Source organism: Dreissena polymorpha, chromosome 11, assembly GCF_020536995.1.
Source record: "Dreissena polymorpha isolate Duluth1 chromosome 11, UMN_Dpol_1.0, whole genome shotgun sequence".
Classification (NCBI taxonomy): Eukaryota; Metazoa; Mollusca; class Bivalvia; order Myida; family Dreissenidae; genus Dreissena; species Dreissena polymorpha.
The window spans coordinates 42561148-42576844 of NC_068365.1; the positions used below are offsets into that span (position 1 = coordinate 42561148).

At 36.1% G+C, this 15697-nt stretch overlaps 2 protein-coding genes across 5 annotated transcripts in view; both read right to left on the reverse strand.

Moving 5' to 3' along the window:
* Nucleotides 1-3607: 3607 nt before the first annotated feature.
* Nucleotides 3608-9095, reverse strand: LOC127850501 (uncharacterized). 2 transcript variants are annotated; one of them, XM_052383589.1, is made up of 6 exons: nt 8944-9095; nt 8258-8343; nt 6595-6793; nt 5697-5768; nt 5352-5435; nt 3608-5116 (listed from the first exon to the last, which is right to left on the reverse strand). In XM_052383589.1, the coding sequence occupies exons 3-6, from the start codon at nt 6778-6780 to the stop codon at nt 3956-3958; spliced, it is 1503 nt and encodes a 500-aa protein (XP_052239549.1). In that variant the 5' UTR covers nt 6781-6793; nt 8258-8343; nt 8944-9095; the 3' UTR covers nt 3608-3955. The 2 variants fall into 2 exon arrangements, with proteins under 2 accessions (XP_052239549.1, XP_052239548.1); XM_052383588.1 differs by having other exon boundaries at nt 8258-8375.
* A 3947-nt stretch (nt 9096-13042) lies between these two features.
* Nucleotides 13043-15697, reverse strand: part of LOC127850196 (uncharacterized) — a 41644-nt gene continuing 38989 nt past the window's right edge. For all 3 annotated transcript variants that reach the window (XM_052383038.1, XM_052383036.1, XM_052383037.1), the window contains one exon: nt 13043-14669. In XM_052383038.1, coding sequence (XP_052238998.1) covers nt 14142-14669 — 528 coding nt within the window. In that variant the 3' untranslated portion in view covers nt 13043-14141. The remainder of the gene's footprint in view (nt 14670-15697) is intronic.

The window sequence follows — 15697 nt, forward strand, 5'->3', positions numbered from 1 at the left end:
AAGTGTAATAAAATATTGCCATTAGATTGTCATTACATCTAAAGGGTTGCTGCCTTTAGCGCTTTTCTTCACTATTCAATGCGGTTTAGGGGATATATAACACAGAATAGTTAAACAAACTGTCAAAAGTAATTGTATGGTGTATAGTATTTGACCTTAAAACGTTTGGCTCCATCTCATGGTCTCTGGAAATTAAATTTAAACATGGTAAATGAAGTAATGAATAAATTATGATTTGTCCATGCATTGGCTTGCTCTTTCAATCCCTCGGGCAAACTAGGCAACTAGATACATTAAATTCAACATCCTTAAACCTGTTGGAAAGGCTTATAAATAATACATTTTAGGGGCACTATTGCCCATTAAAAAATATAAGCGCCCATTTATTAATGTTACACTCTTGAAACGTAAATGCAAGTAATACTATACAGTCGATGTTTAAGCCAAATATGGTGTAGCTTTAACTACTTTGCGGTTTAAACAGTAATCATAACGGTAAAAAATAATAAATTAAAGTTTCTTTTCAAAACGTTTTTATGAAAAGTCTAATAAATTACATCAACAAGTAAATCGCATTCGCTTCAAAGACTCTGTATTAGCCAGTTGTAATCTCCGAGTTGAACATTATTACCCAGCAACATTGAAATGAAAAGCAAAACATTGTGTAATCAGTTTTGAATATTCGGTAGCATTGAAATTTACATACATGTAAACGTAAGCACAACCACATCCTAGTACAACGTGTATAAGAGAAGGTGCTCATACAGGATGTCGGAAATACAATCTTAACCGTTGTGTCAGGGTTGTACACTGTTTAACTGAGAGATAAATCTTTTTAGTAAAAATCAATCAAGATTGCTAAAGTTGTATTCCCATACAAAGGCTTTGTTGTGCGAGGTTTAAATGCACTTCCTTTTCGAGGTCCCCAAAAGTCGTGGGCTATCCAACGACAGTCGAAACCCGTTCGCCAATAAGCGTATTCAAGCGCCTCAGAGTTCTTACTCCAAACAACGGACATTACTTTAAGGGGCATATCGACGGTATGTACCCCTAAATATAAACATGTGTTATAACAATTATTATTTCCTTCATACAAGCAGAGGTTTCTCTTGTTAAATTGATAAAATCGTAAAGGAAATATAAATACAATGCCTGAAATATCATGTCGCTACTCGCCTTTAAATAGAACTCGAAATCACGATAATTTAGATAAACTCTAGTCCTATCATCAATAGTGCGCATGTCTCTGGCCATGCCTCGTACATTTCCTTCATTACCACATACTACCGACTTCCGACCTCGATAGAAGCACATGACATTTAATATGTAAAACTGTTAGTAACGAAATACCACATTGTGTTACTTTGCTTAGATGTCAATCAAATTGATTTCCTACATTAGTTTTCGTGTGATGTATTTATAAGGTTGAGTTTTAATCTTTAGACGTAAAATTGGGTTGTTTTTAAGAACGTGTTTGTATTGTACATAAATATTTGATATATCATTATAATTATATTGATGTAGCTGTACTCTTGTACATACAATACTACTGCACAGTTTAAAATTAAGTACTCTTCGTAATCAATACTGGATTTACCATGGAAGTCTGTCTGTCTGTCTGTGTGTCTGTCAGTCTCTCGTAGAATCAGACTTGTCCGATAAAGTGCTCTTACACTTTTCAATGTACACTATTTAAACTTATATGCATTGTTCTTCATGAAATGAAGTTTGACATGTACAAATTTAATAACGCTTAACAGGTATTTCAGACTTTTCCATATAAATAAGTAATTTTTTGTTATTAAAGTATATGAGTGTATATCAAACAACTAGGTATGAACCCTATGTGCATATTCTATGGATCTCGATAAAGACAATTTCAAGGGAGATGTTTCATGAATATTTGGTTATTTAAATAACAGCTTAAAATTGCAACTACTTTTGTTGTTATGTGCGCAAAGTTACTTTTATTTTGGAATTTTTTGTATTTTTTTAAGTAAAATGTTGTATTGGTAACGTTATGACTCAATAATGAGGCCAAAATTATGTATACTAGTATCTCTAATCTTGATATATGCATTTATTGTTTGTCATGAATATAACTTGGTATGGTGGAATGTATTCACAGACGCGTGTGAAAAATACACAATAATATTATTAATTGTATACACTCCATAAGATAGACCTCTACAAAAGAGGCATTGGAATGCACATTATCTGTCATTAATACAACTATTGTTCTTGTGTTGTTCGTGTTTAATGGTTTAACAAAAGCACACACAAGAGCTCCCAGCCATGCGTGTGATATTTGATTTATTGAGCCGTGCTCCGTGAAAAGAGGGTTTCATGAATATGCGTTAAGTGTTGTCCCAGATTAGCCTGTGCAGTCCGCACAGTAAAACTATTTTTTATTTTATAAGTGCTTTTTTCTAATAAACAGTTATCTTGGTTATAAAACTTGTGATCACACTTGCTTTACAAAATAAAACAAATACTGAGCAGAAAATGGGATTCCTATAATAAACATGGTACAATGTTCTTGTATATAAGAATGACCTAAATCCGCGGAGTAATGTATGTTCATGTAAATTTAATTCAGTGGAATGAAACAAGTTGTCAATATACGAACACTCATGTGATGCAAGTACATAACAGTTAACAGGTGGTTTTGCCTCGGCATAGGTTGACTTCCAAAAAAGGTATAAAGTCATACAATTACATCTCAGAAAGTTCTTTTTATATAACGTACGCTGTGAGCGTTTGTGATACATGTAAATGGGAGTTATGATAAAATTGTGTTTTTTTTTTCTTTTCTAGCGTGGAATCAGTGCGTGTATATTTGGTTTCTTTCAAACTATTCATTGGTTGCCAAAGAATCAGGAGAGAATGGGTAGTTTCAAAGGCCATATGGTACAGCTGTTTTTTCTTTCCGAGCTGTCTCAACGCACGACCAACCGATCATGCCATCATTGTCGTCGCGTTACGCCCTGGTGAAAGTTGAAAATACAATACCACTGGCTGTTACAGTATGATATTTGTGTATATCTTTTATTAGTAGAAATTATCGAGCGCATCGGGATTCTATCCCATTAACACGCACCGGAAATTCCTTTAATGCAGAAATCAAACAAACGCCTGAATTTAAATGCAAATATTGCCAAACAAACAAACAAGCAAAAACTTGCTATTTTATCCACACAGACATGCCAATTTATGCATGCGTGATTCAATGATAGTTTGCTTTAAAACGACGTGCACATAAAGGGATGAAGCACGTAGTGTGTAATGTGAGACCGCATTGCGTAATATCTTAATCATAATCAAAGCGCAGAAGGCATTATAGTTGTTCGCTTTTGTGTATACAGTGGGTGTTGTAGCACCGAGTTTGGTGTAAACCCAACTTCAATCTTCAGTTGGTTTAACCAAGTAATAGATTTGTTTGAAATATCACGAATTACAGGAATTACAATGGAACATTAATACCTAGAACGGAATTTGAACAAAATCTTGGCGTTTATGTAAATTTTCAAGAATTCGAAGGAAATCTACAAGCGATTAAAAAATTCTAAGGATCGCTAAAACTTAAGAACTTCACAACAATGAGTGGTGAATTATGCATATTCTTTTCCGGAATATATTAAGCATATACGATTGCAAAACACAAAGAACTGCTGTATTTATAACATACACATCAATGAAACCCCATCAGGCCAAGTAAATAAAGTAGCAGATGCAGTACTTATTGTTCAGAATGGGAAAGTCTACATGCACGGGTTTAAACCGTAAAGTAATTATACAACCAATGGTGCCATGAAAGACTGACTCACAATACAATAGCTACAAATTATTTGTTTTATATGAAAATATGTGTTTCAGAAAAATGTACTTTCTGTAAAACATAAACTCTTGCTTTTTTATTTAGGAGCTGCAATGCCATCAAAATGTCATTCGTCTTTTAAAGACAGGGGCTTGGATAATTCGTGCATTGAGCAATACCCCTGCTAAGCGCTGCTCCATTTTGATGCAAATAAACAACAGGCCAAACATAGTACTCAACATACTTTCCTCTATGCGTGTATTCTCTGTACTTATTTGTGTCAAATTCTGGTCTTATGTTTACATCCATATCCACGTTGTGTTCCCGAGCTTCAAAACATTCGTCGATATCAGATGACTCTACAATACTGCTATCGTGCTTGTCTGATTTCGCCTCAAAAACGGGTTCTCCATCGTTGCGTCCTTTAACGCTCGTTTCAATTAAAGAATTAACATCTCCTCGCGTCTTATTTAATAAGCTGGTACTCGCATTTGAATTTGAACCATTCATCGTTTCGACTATATTAGTCGCTTCATTCGTTATATGTTGCGGAGCACTTTCTATGTAAACGACTTTAATCCTAGCGCTTTCTTGTCGATCACAGGTGATGTCTCTTGCGTTAGTATCTACTTCATCAACTTTGGTCTCTATGATTTCTTGCCTACCATTTGCGATCCTTCTGGTGTTACTTTCTACTTTATCGACTTTGATTCCTGTGTCCTCTTGCCCTTTGCCTGAACTGTCGCCAGTGTTGCTGTTTAATATTTCGACTTTGCTTTCTGTGCTATCTCGTCCATCTCTTGCAACTCCACCAGTGCTTCTCTTTACAACATTTGTACCTATCAACTCAATATGTGAAGCTCCACTATTTTCTATCTTATTTTGACCACATTCGAAAGCATTATCGGTCGTAAGTGTTTGTGTAAGTTTCTCATCACAAGTCATAGACACAGTTTGGTAAGTTCTTGTTTGTTCATCATCATCTGGCCCTACCGTGTGTTCTTTACGAGTGATCTGCTCGGGCTCTATATTGGCGTGTTCATTACACCTCCACGATCCATCCTCTACCTTATCAACTGAATAAGTATGCCCTCTCTCTGTACTTGATGCAACCTTACCCGAACGTTCTTTGAACGGTTTCCATCCGGGTATTTCAATAAATACAGGCGGATCGCAAGCGTTCATCATAAGGCACAACCTTATACACTCGTTGATGTATTTCTTTAATGGTTTGGAATTCACCAGTTCGTTCATCATATCCTCGCTCTTAAATAGTTCACATACGTGCAGGTAAAATTCCTAAAATAAAATAAAATCATATGTTTGGAAATTATCCTGTATAGAAATTTATATTCAATTGAATGCTTTTGCATAATGACTTCAAAAACAGTTACAAACAGTCTTGGTTTATTTAGTATGTATGTAGCAAATAGTAGACGCTATGTATTAACATTATTGTATTATTGTTTGGATACAGCGTCTATAGAAAAAGATTATGTTCGTGTTTAGTTTCAAATACCACTTGGTGCTTTACCTCTTGTATTTCCGGTATATTATCAACGGATTTCTGTTTTCTTCCATCTTTAAATGCCTTGATAGTTTCAACAGAAGAAATATCCTGGAAGAATGTTTTGCTCTTTGAAACATGCGATGTGTATACAAATAACTACCTTAAATATATGCATGAAACTACATTAAATACAATAATTGCATGCAAAACAATTTCATTAAAAAATCATTTTATTATTTTTACTGTAAACAAATGCACTATAAAACTGTACACAAATAATTGTTTGAATATGAATATGAATAATGGTATGAATAAAACAAATATTAACATAGATGGTATTGTAATGAGCTGTTATTCGATTATATATACCTTCACAAGAAACCATTTTTGAACGAATGCCCATGTCGCGTCTATCTTGCCGCGACAAAACTCGTACGACTCCTAAACAAGCAAAGCAGGGTAAAAAGGTTTCATTTATATTTTAAGGGTTACTACATGCAAAAAAAAATATTTTCCAAAGGGATAATTTTATTGTGTGAGGCTATAAATCAAACGGAATATGTGTATAGTATAATAACATATTTAATAACGTATGTTGTGTTGTACATAGAGGAAAACAATTATGTTTATATTAGTACGTTTATTTCCAACAAAATCTGGGGTATGTCTACTGGGTAAAACATTGTTCTTGAAATATACCACATAGTCGTCATATGTTAAACTTTCGACAAGTTATAAATGCGGTATTCAAACCTTGAGTTATGATCAGTATGAAGGGTTCACAATAATACAGTACGGCATAAACATCCGTTTGTGTCACTTTACAAGACAAATTAAGGTTTAGCAATCCGGATTGTCGTTCATTTGAAACAATCCATGCAAGTTTGATTGTTTCATTTTGAAGTAATTTCCAATTTGAAAAGTGAAGTAGAACTTTTCCGGTCAAATTTGTGTTTAAAGACGGACGGACAGACGGACGGACAGACGGACGGACAGACGGACGGACAGACGGACGGACGGACAGAAAGACAGACAGACAGACAGACACAGACAGACAGACAGACACACACACATACACAGAGACAGACACACAGACAGACAGACACAGACAGACACACAGACAGACAGACAGACAGACAGACACACAGACAGGCACACACAGACAGACAGACAGACGTCCATGGTGATTCAGGTATAACCTCTTTCCCATTTACTTCGCATCGGGGGGAATAACAACAAACATACCAATCATATACGTAAAACATACCATCACAAGGTCAAGAAGGATTTGAACAGTTTGTTGCTCTGAACAGTTGAGATTCTGAAGCACATCGAACGCGTCGGTCCACTCGTTGTCATAAAGACTCGAGAACTGATCGGCCAGTTTAGTTGGTCGGTAGGGGTCGCTGAGGTCAGCAATGGCGGGGTTGTTGTCATATATTTTTGCTGACATCAGTTTACCCAATCTGTATTGAGATAATATACATGTACAATAACATCGAAGCGTTGATCGACCCAAGAGTGCTGCCACATTTACTGAATTTAAGGTAATGTCAGGAAAGATGCACACGCTCAAGAAAATATGTTATTTATGAATTTATGTTAACTGCCTTTAATTTATTTGTGACACGTTGTTAATGTTTGTCTTATTTATGGTTTACGAATAAATATAATTCAGCAATCTATTAAAAAATAACTACATTGTTTTAAAAATAAATAAACAAACGTAGAAGGATAGTATGATTGATTCACGGTAAGGATTTTGTTCTTCAGTACATCCACGTGTAATAAAACATGAAACAGCCTCTGTGAAATTGTTTCGACTAAACATCCCGGCCTGCCGGCTATCGCATGACATAGTTTGTTTACAACATGAATGAATGTGATGCGAGATGCAGCCTGCAATAGCCGAGTCTACGTACAGAGGTTTTCATTAAAACATAATTAATCAAGCCTCACTACAAATATAGGAGGAAACATGTCAATTGCGATTTTAATCACACATTTTTCTTGAAATGCGGTTAAATAGATTATGTCTAAAGCTATTCCGTGTTGACTTATACAACTAGTGAACACTTAAGTCCCGGTCCTTATATTTCATTATGGTATTTTACCAGTTATTCCAATTACGAAACGGTTTACTTATGAAACGGGGCACTTTCTATGCATTGTTCTGGATGAATACATTTTATGTTGTTGTATCAATCTATTGATGACGCTCCAAAACTTTCAATACAAACATTTAAACGGCCTGCGTATAAAAATATGTTATTGGGTGTGTGCGTGCGTGTGTGTATATTTTCCGCATGGTCGTGTATTGTGGTTGACGAGTAAGTACTCTATAGAAACGCGGACTGCCCGGTGACCACAAACTAAACTCGAATGCACCTGGATTGGGCAGCAAACCCAGTTCGCATAGATGAGAAGCGATTGTATTATCTGCATTGCTAGCTGGTCAGCCAAAGGTATGCTTGTCGGCGATTATTAAATGAGTTGTTTACCTATCGTGACTTATCCATGCAAACGTGATAATTCTCCTACAGACGTTTTCCAAAAAAAAGCCGATAAGTAAATACTCCATAGCATATAACCTTATTTGACACTCCATCTGAATAAGTGGACGAAACAATTATTTATATTTACCGTACGACGGATTTTGTAAAATAATACTTACTTGATGTTCTATAAGTAGTAATTTGAAGATAACAAGTATTCTAAATAGAGCGAAGTAGATTAAAACCTTTGTTAATTAGATCAACAACGGCAGAAAATAATCATCTTTGATTGCGTGGATGGATCTGCTGATATTTTCGTTAGATTAAATAAACGCTTTGTTGTTTGTGGGCGTTGGAAATTAATCTCCAGGCAGTCGAATTGATTGTGTTTATCTTTAAAAGCATTTATTCAAATGCACTTTGGCGTCAAATTACCGTCGTTCCGCTTCATCCTTCTCCTTCTGTAGCCTTTTTCGTTCGTCATCAATACATCTATACTGTTCTGTGAGTCTGCGGTTGATCTGTTGGTATTCAAGTGTTTGGTCATGATCATCTGTATGTTCGAAAAGAATACAATATTATAACATGAGCCTCGCTCTGTGAAAACTGGGCTTAATGCATGTGCGAATGATGTCGTTCCAGACTATCATTTGCGGTCACGGGCGACACACTCTGCTTTAACTGGATTTTAGCTAAGAATAAGAGACTTACTTGAAACAAAAAATAATTCATTAAAGCGGACTGTGTCGTCCCTGATTAGACTGTGCTTATCTTGGACACAACTTTACGCATATTCATTAAGCCCGGTTTTCCCAGAACGAGGATCATATAATTTTATTGTTTTACCTTGAACCTTATACATTCAAACAGATCATGCCCGTCCTACCTTTATTACTCTTTATAACAATCGTTTAACAAACATATTTCCCAAAATCAATTGAATTGAATGGCGCTGTTTATTTTTAGTAAGAAAATACGGGGACGGAAACAGCTAGACGAAGGTACACTTGTATATACACATGTAGCTTTCTCTACACATTTATTTTCATCTAAATCGAATCACTTCGACCTAAATTCACATCACTACTAAATACGGTAATACGATTGATATTTCTACGTACTTCTGTCCACGCTTGTCTCTTTACCCTTTCCTTCAGTCTGACCCATGGTCCCTATATATTACATAATCACATAATAAAAGCTACCTTATAATGATTGAAACCGAAAGTTGCAGGTACACGAATCATATGATGCGACATAAGCCGCACCTTTATCTTCCGGGACTGGTTTTGTTCAACAAGGGGAAACCACTGTTAAGATTTTACAAGCTGTTATTCACGGTGAATTTTCTTGTCGGAATGCTCACCTGAATTGATATTTAGGCCGCCAATTAGCCTAATATGACGCCTAGAAGGCACGTTTACATACCCGTAGCCAGCGGGTGTGCGTTGGGTGCGTTCGCACCCAATCTTTTTTGACGAGTAAAAAAATGTATTATAAGTTGCACCCAACTTTATCCGACGCAAAAACGGTTATTTATATTTTCCCGGAATCACCGGTCACAAGTGCAGAGTGTGAACGGGCTGCTAGCACACTGAGGCGTCTGCACCACTACCAGCGTGCGTCTATGGCAAATAGTTGCATGTCTTCATTGGCGATCGTAAACATCTACTATGGATTGCTATAAATAGATATTTGTTTTCTGTTTCATGCAAAATTATAAATCTGGCACTCTAATCCGTATCAAATCGATATTTATTTGTAGAAATTGGATACTAAATGATTGTTTTGTAACTTTTGTGATCGTCATTAATGTCTGTTAAAGCTATAACTATAATAGATATCATAACGTAATGATGAAGCCTACTTATTGTGGGTTGATGTCCAAGTCCAATAATTTTTTTCGACAATCATCTAAATGGCTGGACAAACAATTTGATTAAATTGAATAAATAATCTTATAAAAAAGAAAGTACATTTTAGATGATTATTTACGGAATGGTATGCCAGCTTCCGAAAATGACTGAAATCAAAGGACATCCTATCCGACTATTGCAGAAGACTAATGAGTCACTGGCTAATAATTTTGCATTATACCACGATTTATAACAAGTCCACATTGTGCACAGCATTTTCGACAGACTGTGTTGTCTTTTGGAATATCCCCTTACAACCATTTTCGGATCACCTGAAGGGTTTTCCAGCAAAACAATTATCAGTCGTGCTCAAGAAGGATAATTTATTTGTTATATGGCAAGAAAACAAATCATTTAAACAAAGCAATGTAGCCGGTTTGTAGGTTACCAACACTCAATGGCAGCTGTTCTGCTTTCTTTACTTTCTTTACTTTACTTTCCACAATGTTTTAACTATGTAAGACTTGACACTAGGAAATATGTCCTACTCTTAAACAGTTGTTATAATGAATTTAAAACGTTATAACATATGATCAGGTGGATGTTAACGTTTAATGTTCATTAACGGTGACGGATCGTGAGTAGAATGGGCAAATAAGTCCATCTTTTTTTCTTCAACGTCCTTGTATACATTGTTAACTACTTTGAGACCATAGGGCCAGTAAGTTATGGTTATAGAGTCTTTATGAAGCCTTAATTGTTATACGTTTCTGAAATTCGTTTAGAAATAGATAACTTATTTGTTAAAAAAAGTTTTAATAATTAAAAGTAACCACTTATACCATTTTGATTTTTGTTAAGTAGTGATGCAGATTAGAGAAGACCCAGTTTTGTTAATCAGTGTTTGTTGTAGTACAATACAATATAAGCACGTTAAGAGCAATGTTAGGCATTTGGTACTATCTAAAAGAGCAGACAAACAATTGTTGTTTAAAAAAAGTTAAATATTTCCTTTTTTTACTTGATTTATGAATGGTAGGATTTTGGAATGGTAAAATACACTAATTTTATCAAGATTCCAGGATTCCAATATATAATGGTATTTTATACCGTTCTTACAGTTGATTTTACATTCTATAAATGTGTTGTTGCATATGTAAACAAAATGTGTGCGCGCATACTAGTGTCAGGTTTAACACCGTATACAAAAATGTATTTCCGTGACTGATCGAAAAAGGTGGTTATTGAAAAACGTTAGTCGGGAATACATGTATGTTATATCATATTCATGTCGATCAGTCACTGAGTATGGTCAATGAAAGTGAAATTTCATATAAAACTTCCGTCTTTTCATACAGATAACAAGTCACCAGAATGCAGGGTTTTATGTTTCATTTTAAAAAAATTCTCAGGAAAGACCTCCAAATCCCCCGATTGCAGGAGGCACCCACCCCATTCGCCACTTCGTTGCACAATAACAATCGTTGATAGGACAATTCGCATCCCCCTTTTCAAAACCCTGGCTACGGGCCTGGTTTATAATAATCCATCAAAGACGAAACCCATAATGCCAGTTACATCCAACTGCTATAGGTTGATTAACTCTGTACCACGTAGATACGTATTTGACGTGTTTAGTCCCTTAGAAAGTTATATTTAATTAAAGACCTTTCTTACTAGTTTGTTTAAAGGCCTCATTTCCAACTATTAGATACTGATGAGCAGCAAACAGCATAAAACCTGAACAGACTGCAGTTATCAGCAGGCAGTTTTGGTTTTATACTGTTTGCAAATAGCCTTTTTCACTTTGCCTCTTAGTGGAAAAAGGTTCATTTGCATGCCCTTTCACAAGTTGCATAATGCGACTGGCCTAGTAGTCAAACGTGTGAGCCTGAAGATTGGCCTGCGCTCTATCAATTGAGCCTCATTCTGGCAAAACTATTCTTGATCGCCAATAGGAAATACGAAAGTATATATCTTTCAGTTAATACATGTAAAGCGTTTAATGATGCGCTTTCTAATTTGTGATATGCGATTTAGAACATATATAACTGTAACAGGATTATTTGCTCACAGTAATGAGTTGGAAAAAAATCTTACTTGCAATCCACGTCAATATCTGTATAAATCTCTTTAATATAAAGAACGACAGCTGCGACTCGTGTTACAGTTGCACCAGGTATGTGTATTTACTTATACACATACCTGGTTGCACTTAAGGTTTAGTAGGTGGTCACCATTCCAGACATGAGGAGTTTCCTTCGGGTTTACTAGTGTGTCAAGCAAAAGCACAATACCACATACAACAAGAGCACCGCATAACGGGTGCCACGCTCGGCTGCGGGTGCATTTTTGAATAAAAGAAAGCTTGTCAGATTTTTTTATTTTTTTTAGAGGTCACAGTGACCTTGACCTTTGACCTAGTGACCCCAAAATGGCTGTGGCGTGTAGAGCTCATCAAGGTGCATCTACATATGAAGTTTAAAAGTTGTATGTGGAAGCACTTTGATTTTAGAGCAAAATGTCCAGGTTTTAGCACGACGCGGACGTCAGACGTCGGACGACGAGCTGGCTATGACAATACCTCGGGTTTCTCCGAAAACAGCCGAGCTACAAATTAATGCGATCGAGAGCATATTGCAATAAACTTCAACTTTCAGTTAAAGTGTGCCAAAATGTGCACGAAACTAGTAAATGTATTCGTTGTAAGTGCTGTGAAACAATAAAGGTAATAATTCGGTATCAGGCCTCAAAACCTTGAAAAACTCACAAACACAGTTTGAAGTGTAACTGTAAGACGCACAGTTCTTGAAAAGTTATCATATTCGTCCAGACTATAAACTAGTCTTATACCAATACAGCTAGTGCTTGTCGCGGAAGTGACAAATACCTCCAATGCAGCATGTCGTAAAAAGTACAAATTGAAACGAGCCGAATTGTGGGAAAAGTGGGCTAAATGCATGTGCGTGGGGTCGTCCCAGATAAGCCTGTGCATTAAGCGTAGGCTGATCCGGGACGAAACTTTTCGTTTTTATGGTATATTTCGTTAACAGAAAGTCTCTTCTTAGCGAAAATCTAGTTTAGGCGGAAAGCATCGTCCCAGATTGGCCTGATGTACAGGCTAATCAGAGATTAGCCCTAATGACTGACTCATGCCTTCTGCACATTGTCTCAAGGAGACATGTAGCGGAAACTAGCTAAGACAGCAACTTCAATACTGCCATGGGGTGAATGTCATTTGTTGAAGAAATGTTATAGAATTATTTCAAGTTAAAGGTTTAGTTTATTACTATTCGAGAAATATACTTTTTTAATAATTTGCATAACATAACAGAGCATTTTATCATACTTAAAACCTAGTTGGTACAAATGGCAAACATTTAATGCAAACACAATTTTACAGTAAAAAATTGGAAGTTCACAATGAATGCACGTACCTGTCAAATCAACATTTTTAAACAGAAACTACCAATCAATTAAAAGGATACACAGTTAGCATCAAAGGCTAGGAGTGGTCAATAAATACGCCCAAATAGAAAAGTTGTATCTAAGATTGTTAGAAACAGTTCTTTTATTATACCTTGATCAATGTATGTTTTACAAACAATAACAGAAAAATGGTTGAACGTGCTTAAAGTATAATTAATTTTCAGCAAGTTAACATTTGAGCTTCTAAAATAGTCAAACCTTTCGAAATTAAATTGTGATCTTATCAACAAAACACTTGTCGGTTAAGCCATTTAACTATTGTTGACAAGACTATTACTTATACAAGCTCATGACACTTTTCCAAGGAACATATGACCAAGTTTGTGTATGCTGATGCAATAATCCATTAAAGTAACATAAATACTAAAAAACTACGAATATTTCACAAAATATTTTGTAAAATAAAATTATACCATAAACAATTAGTGTTCCTTAAAGCAAAAGCGAAATTTCAACGCTATACCTGGTATATTTACATAGCTTTAATGAAATACAAAATGCTCATTTTTATTTTATGTGTGACAATATACTCCATGCTAATTTCTCGCCATAATATCCAAACATTTAAGAGCGAACGCAAGACTGGCTATGTGCAGGGTCGGAAGAACAACGATTTAATAAAAACTACATTGTGCTTCTGAAGCTGATTGAAGCTAATCTTGAATATCGTAGCCGAAAATTCACATGTAATATATTGTGACACAAAAAATAAAAACAAGCATTTTGTATTGCGTTAAATACATGTTATCAGGCCACATCTAGTGTTGAAATTTTGGCTATTGCTTTAAGGAACATTGATTTTTTATGTGTTAACTAAGTTTTTCAAAATATTGTAGAAATATTTGTTGATTTTGAGTGTTTATGGGCTTTTAACTTTTAGCTGCGGATGAGTTTTAATTATTCTTGTTCACACTCAGATCTTGCATGTTTAAGAAATTAATATTATGCAAAGATATGAATACTTTCACAGTGGCTCAATTCCCAGAAGCAATTTCCACTTTATACACCTCGCCATTTATCTCCACATAATCTCCAGTCGACAACTGGTTCAGTTCTTCAGCCGACAGCTCAATTCCCTCCCCTTGTGAACTCTCCTGTCCTTCATCTCGAATAACGTCCCTTGCCAACTGTCCAATACTCTGAAACCCTTCATTTCCATTCCTGCCTTCAACATACTGTCCCATCCCTAATCCCTGAATGTGATCATGCTGAACAATTCCACCAACCATACCTCCATCCTCCCCACCACCAAAACTCCTCTCAAACCCAGCAGACCCCCCACAAGACCCCTCGTGGTTCCCTTCTGTCACAGAACCAGTATCCAAGGTGATTTCTCCATCGTTAAGTATCTCCGTGGTGATGACCTCGGTGGTGAGTTCATTGTCGAGGCCCTGTGTGTCCAGAATACCAGGCTGCTCTGCTAGTGCCTGGAGTCCCTCAATAGCCTCTGCTGCCTCATGTGTCTGTATCCCTGCAAAGCTGCTCTGTTCATGGACGTCAACCTAGAGATAGTACATGAAAACTGATCATTACCATACTGCTTTATGAGATACTGATGAGCAGCAAACAGCATAAACCCTGAACATGACAATGAGCTGCTGTTTGCAAATAGCTATTTTCAATTTAAGTCTGAATGGAACTCTTTATGCTTGGATAGGCGCTCTATGGGGATCAAAGGTCATGAACTTTCACCTAAACAAGACTTTATTGTGTTAAAAATGATAGAGGAAGGACTCACACACAAAAACTAAGTGGAAAAAATACCCTTTGAAGAACCCTTGGAAAAGAAACCTTGGCATTCAAATGGAGGGTATCGTCAAAAAGGAAAAGGAATCACAACTTTGCTTAGTTGTCTATGGTACAAATGAAGAACAACAAGCAAATTCGTTGAATTGATATCCCCCGCCAAAATAGAGCTTTGTCACAGAAAAAAGCATTTTTTCAAGATACAAAGGGCCATAACTCCGTTATTAACAGATGGTGTACAATGCCATTTGGCGTGCATTATCCTCTTATCCATATATATACTCGTACCAAGTTTCAATGAAATCTGCCAAAGCACTTCCAAGATATGGCCTCGGACACAAAAGTGCCTGACGGACGGAATGACGGACGGAAAGACGGACGAACAACGCCAAAACAATATCCCTTCGCCTTTGGGGGGGGATAATAAACTTGGACACCCAACAAAGCCCGGTTTTGAAAGAATAAAACATAATTTCAGAACACAAGCCACATAATACCCAAGGTATTGAGCATACAAAGATTTTCTTTTTTTTATAGAAAAATTGAACCATTTCATGAACCACCAAAAGGTCCCAAATAGATTCTTCAGTAAGGTAAGCTATTTATATACAATTATTTATCAAAATATCTCCATCACAACTTGTGTAATTGAATTAAAAACTTAAGTTATTCACTGAAAGTCATCTATCTTCTGTCTTTTTTATGGTAACAGTGACCTTGACTGTAACTGCCTCGCCCCAAAAGCCATCCCAAGCCAGGTATTTATGTAGGCAACCTACACACA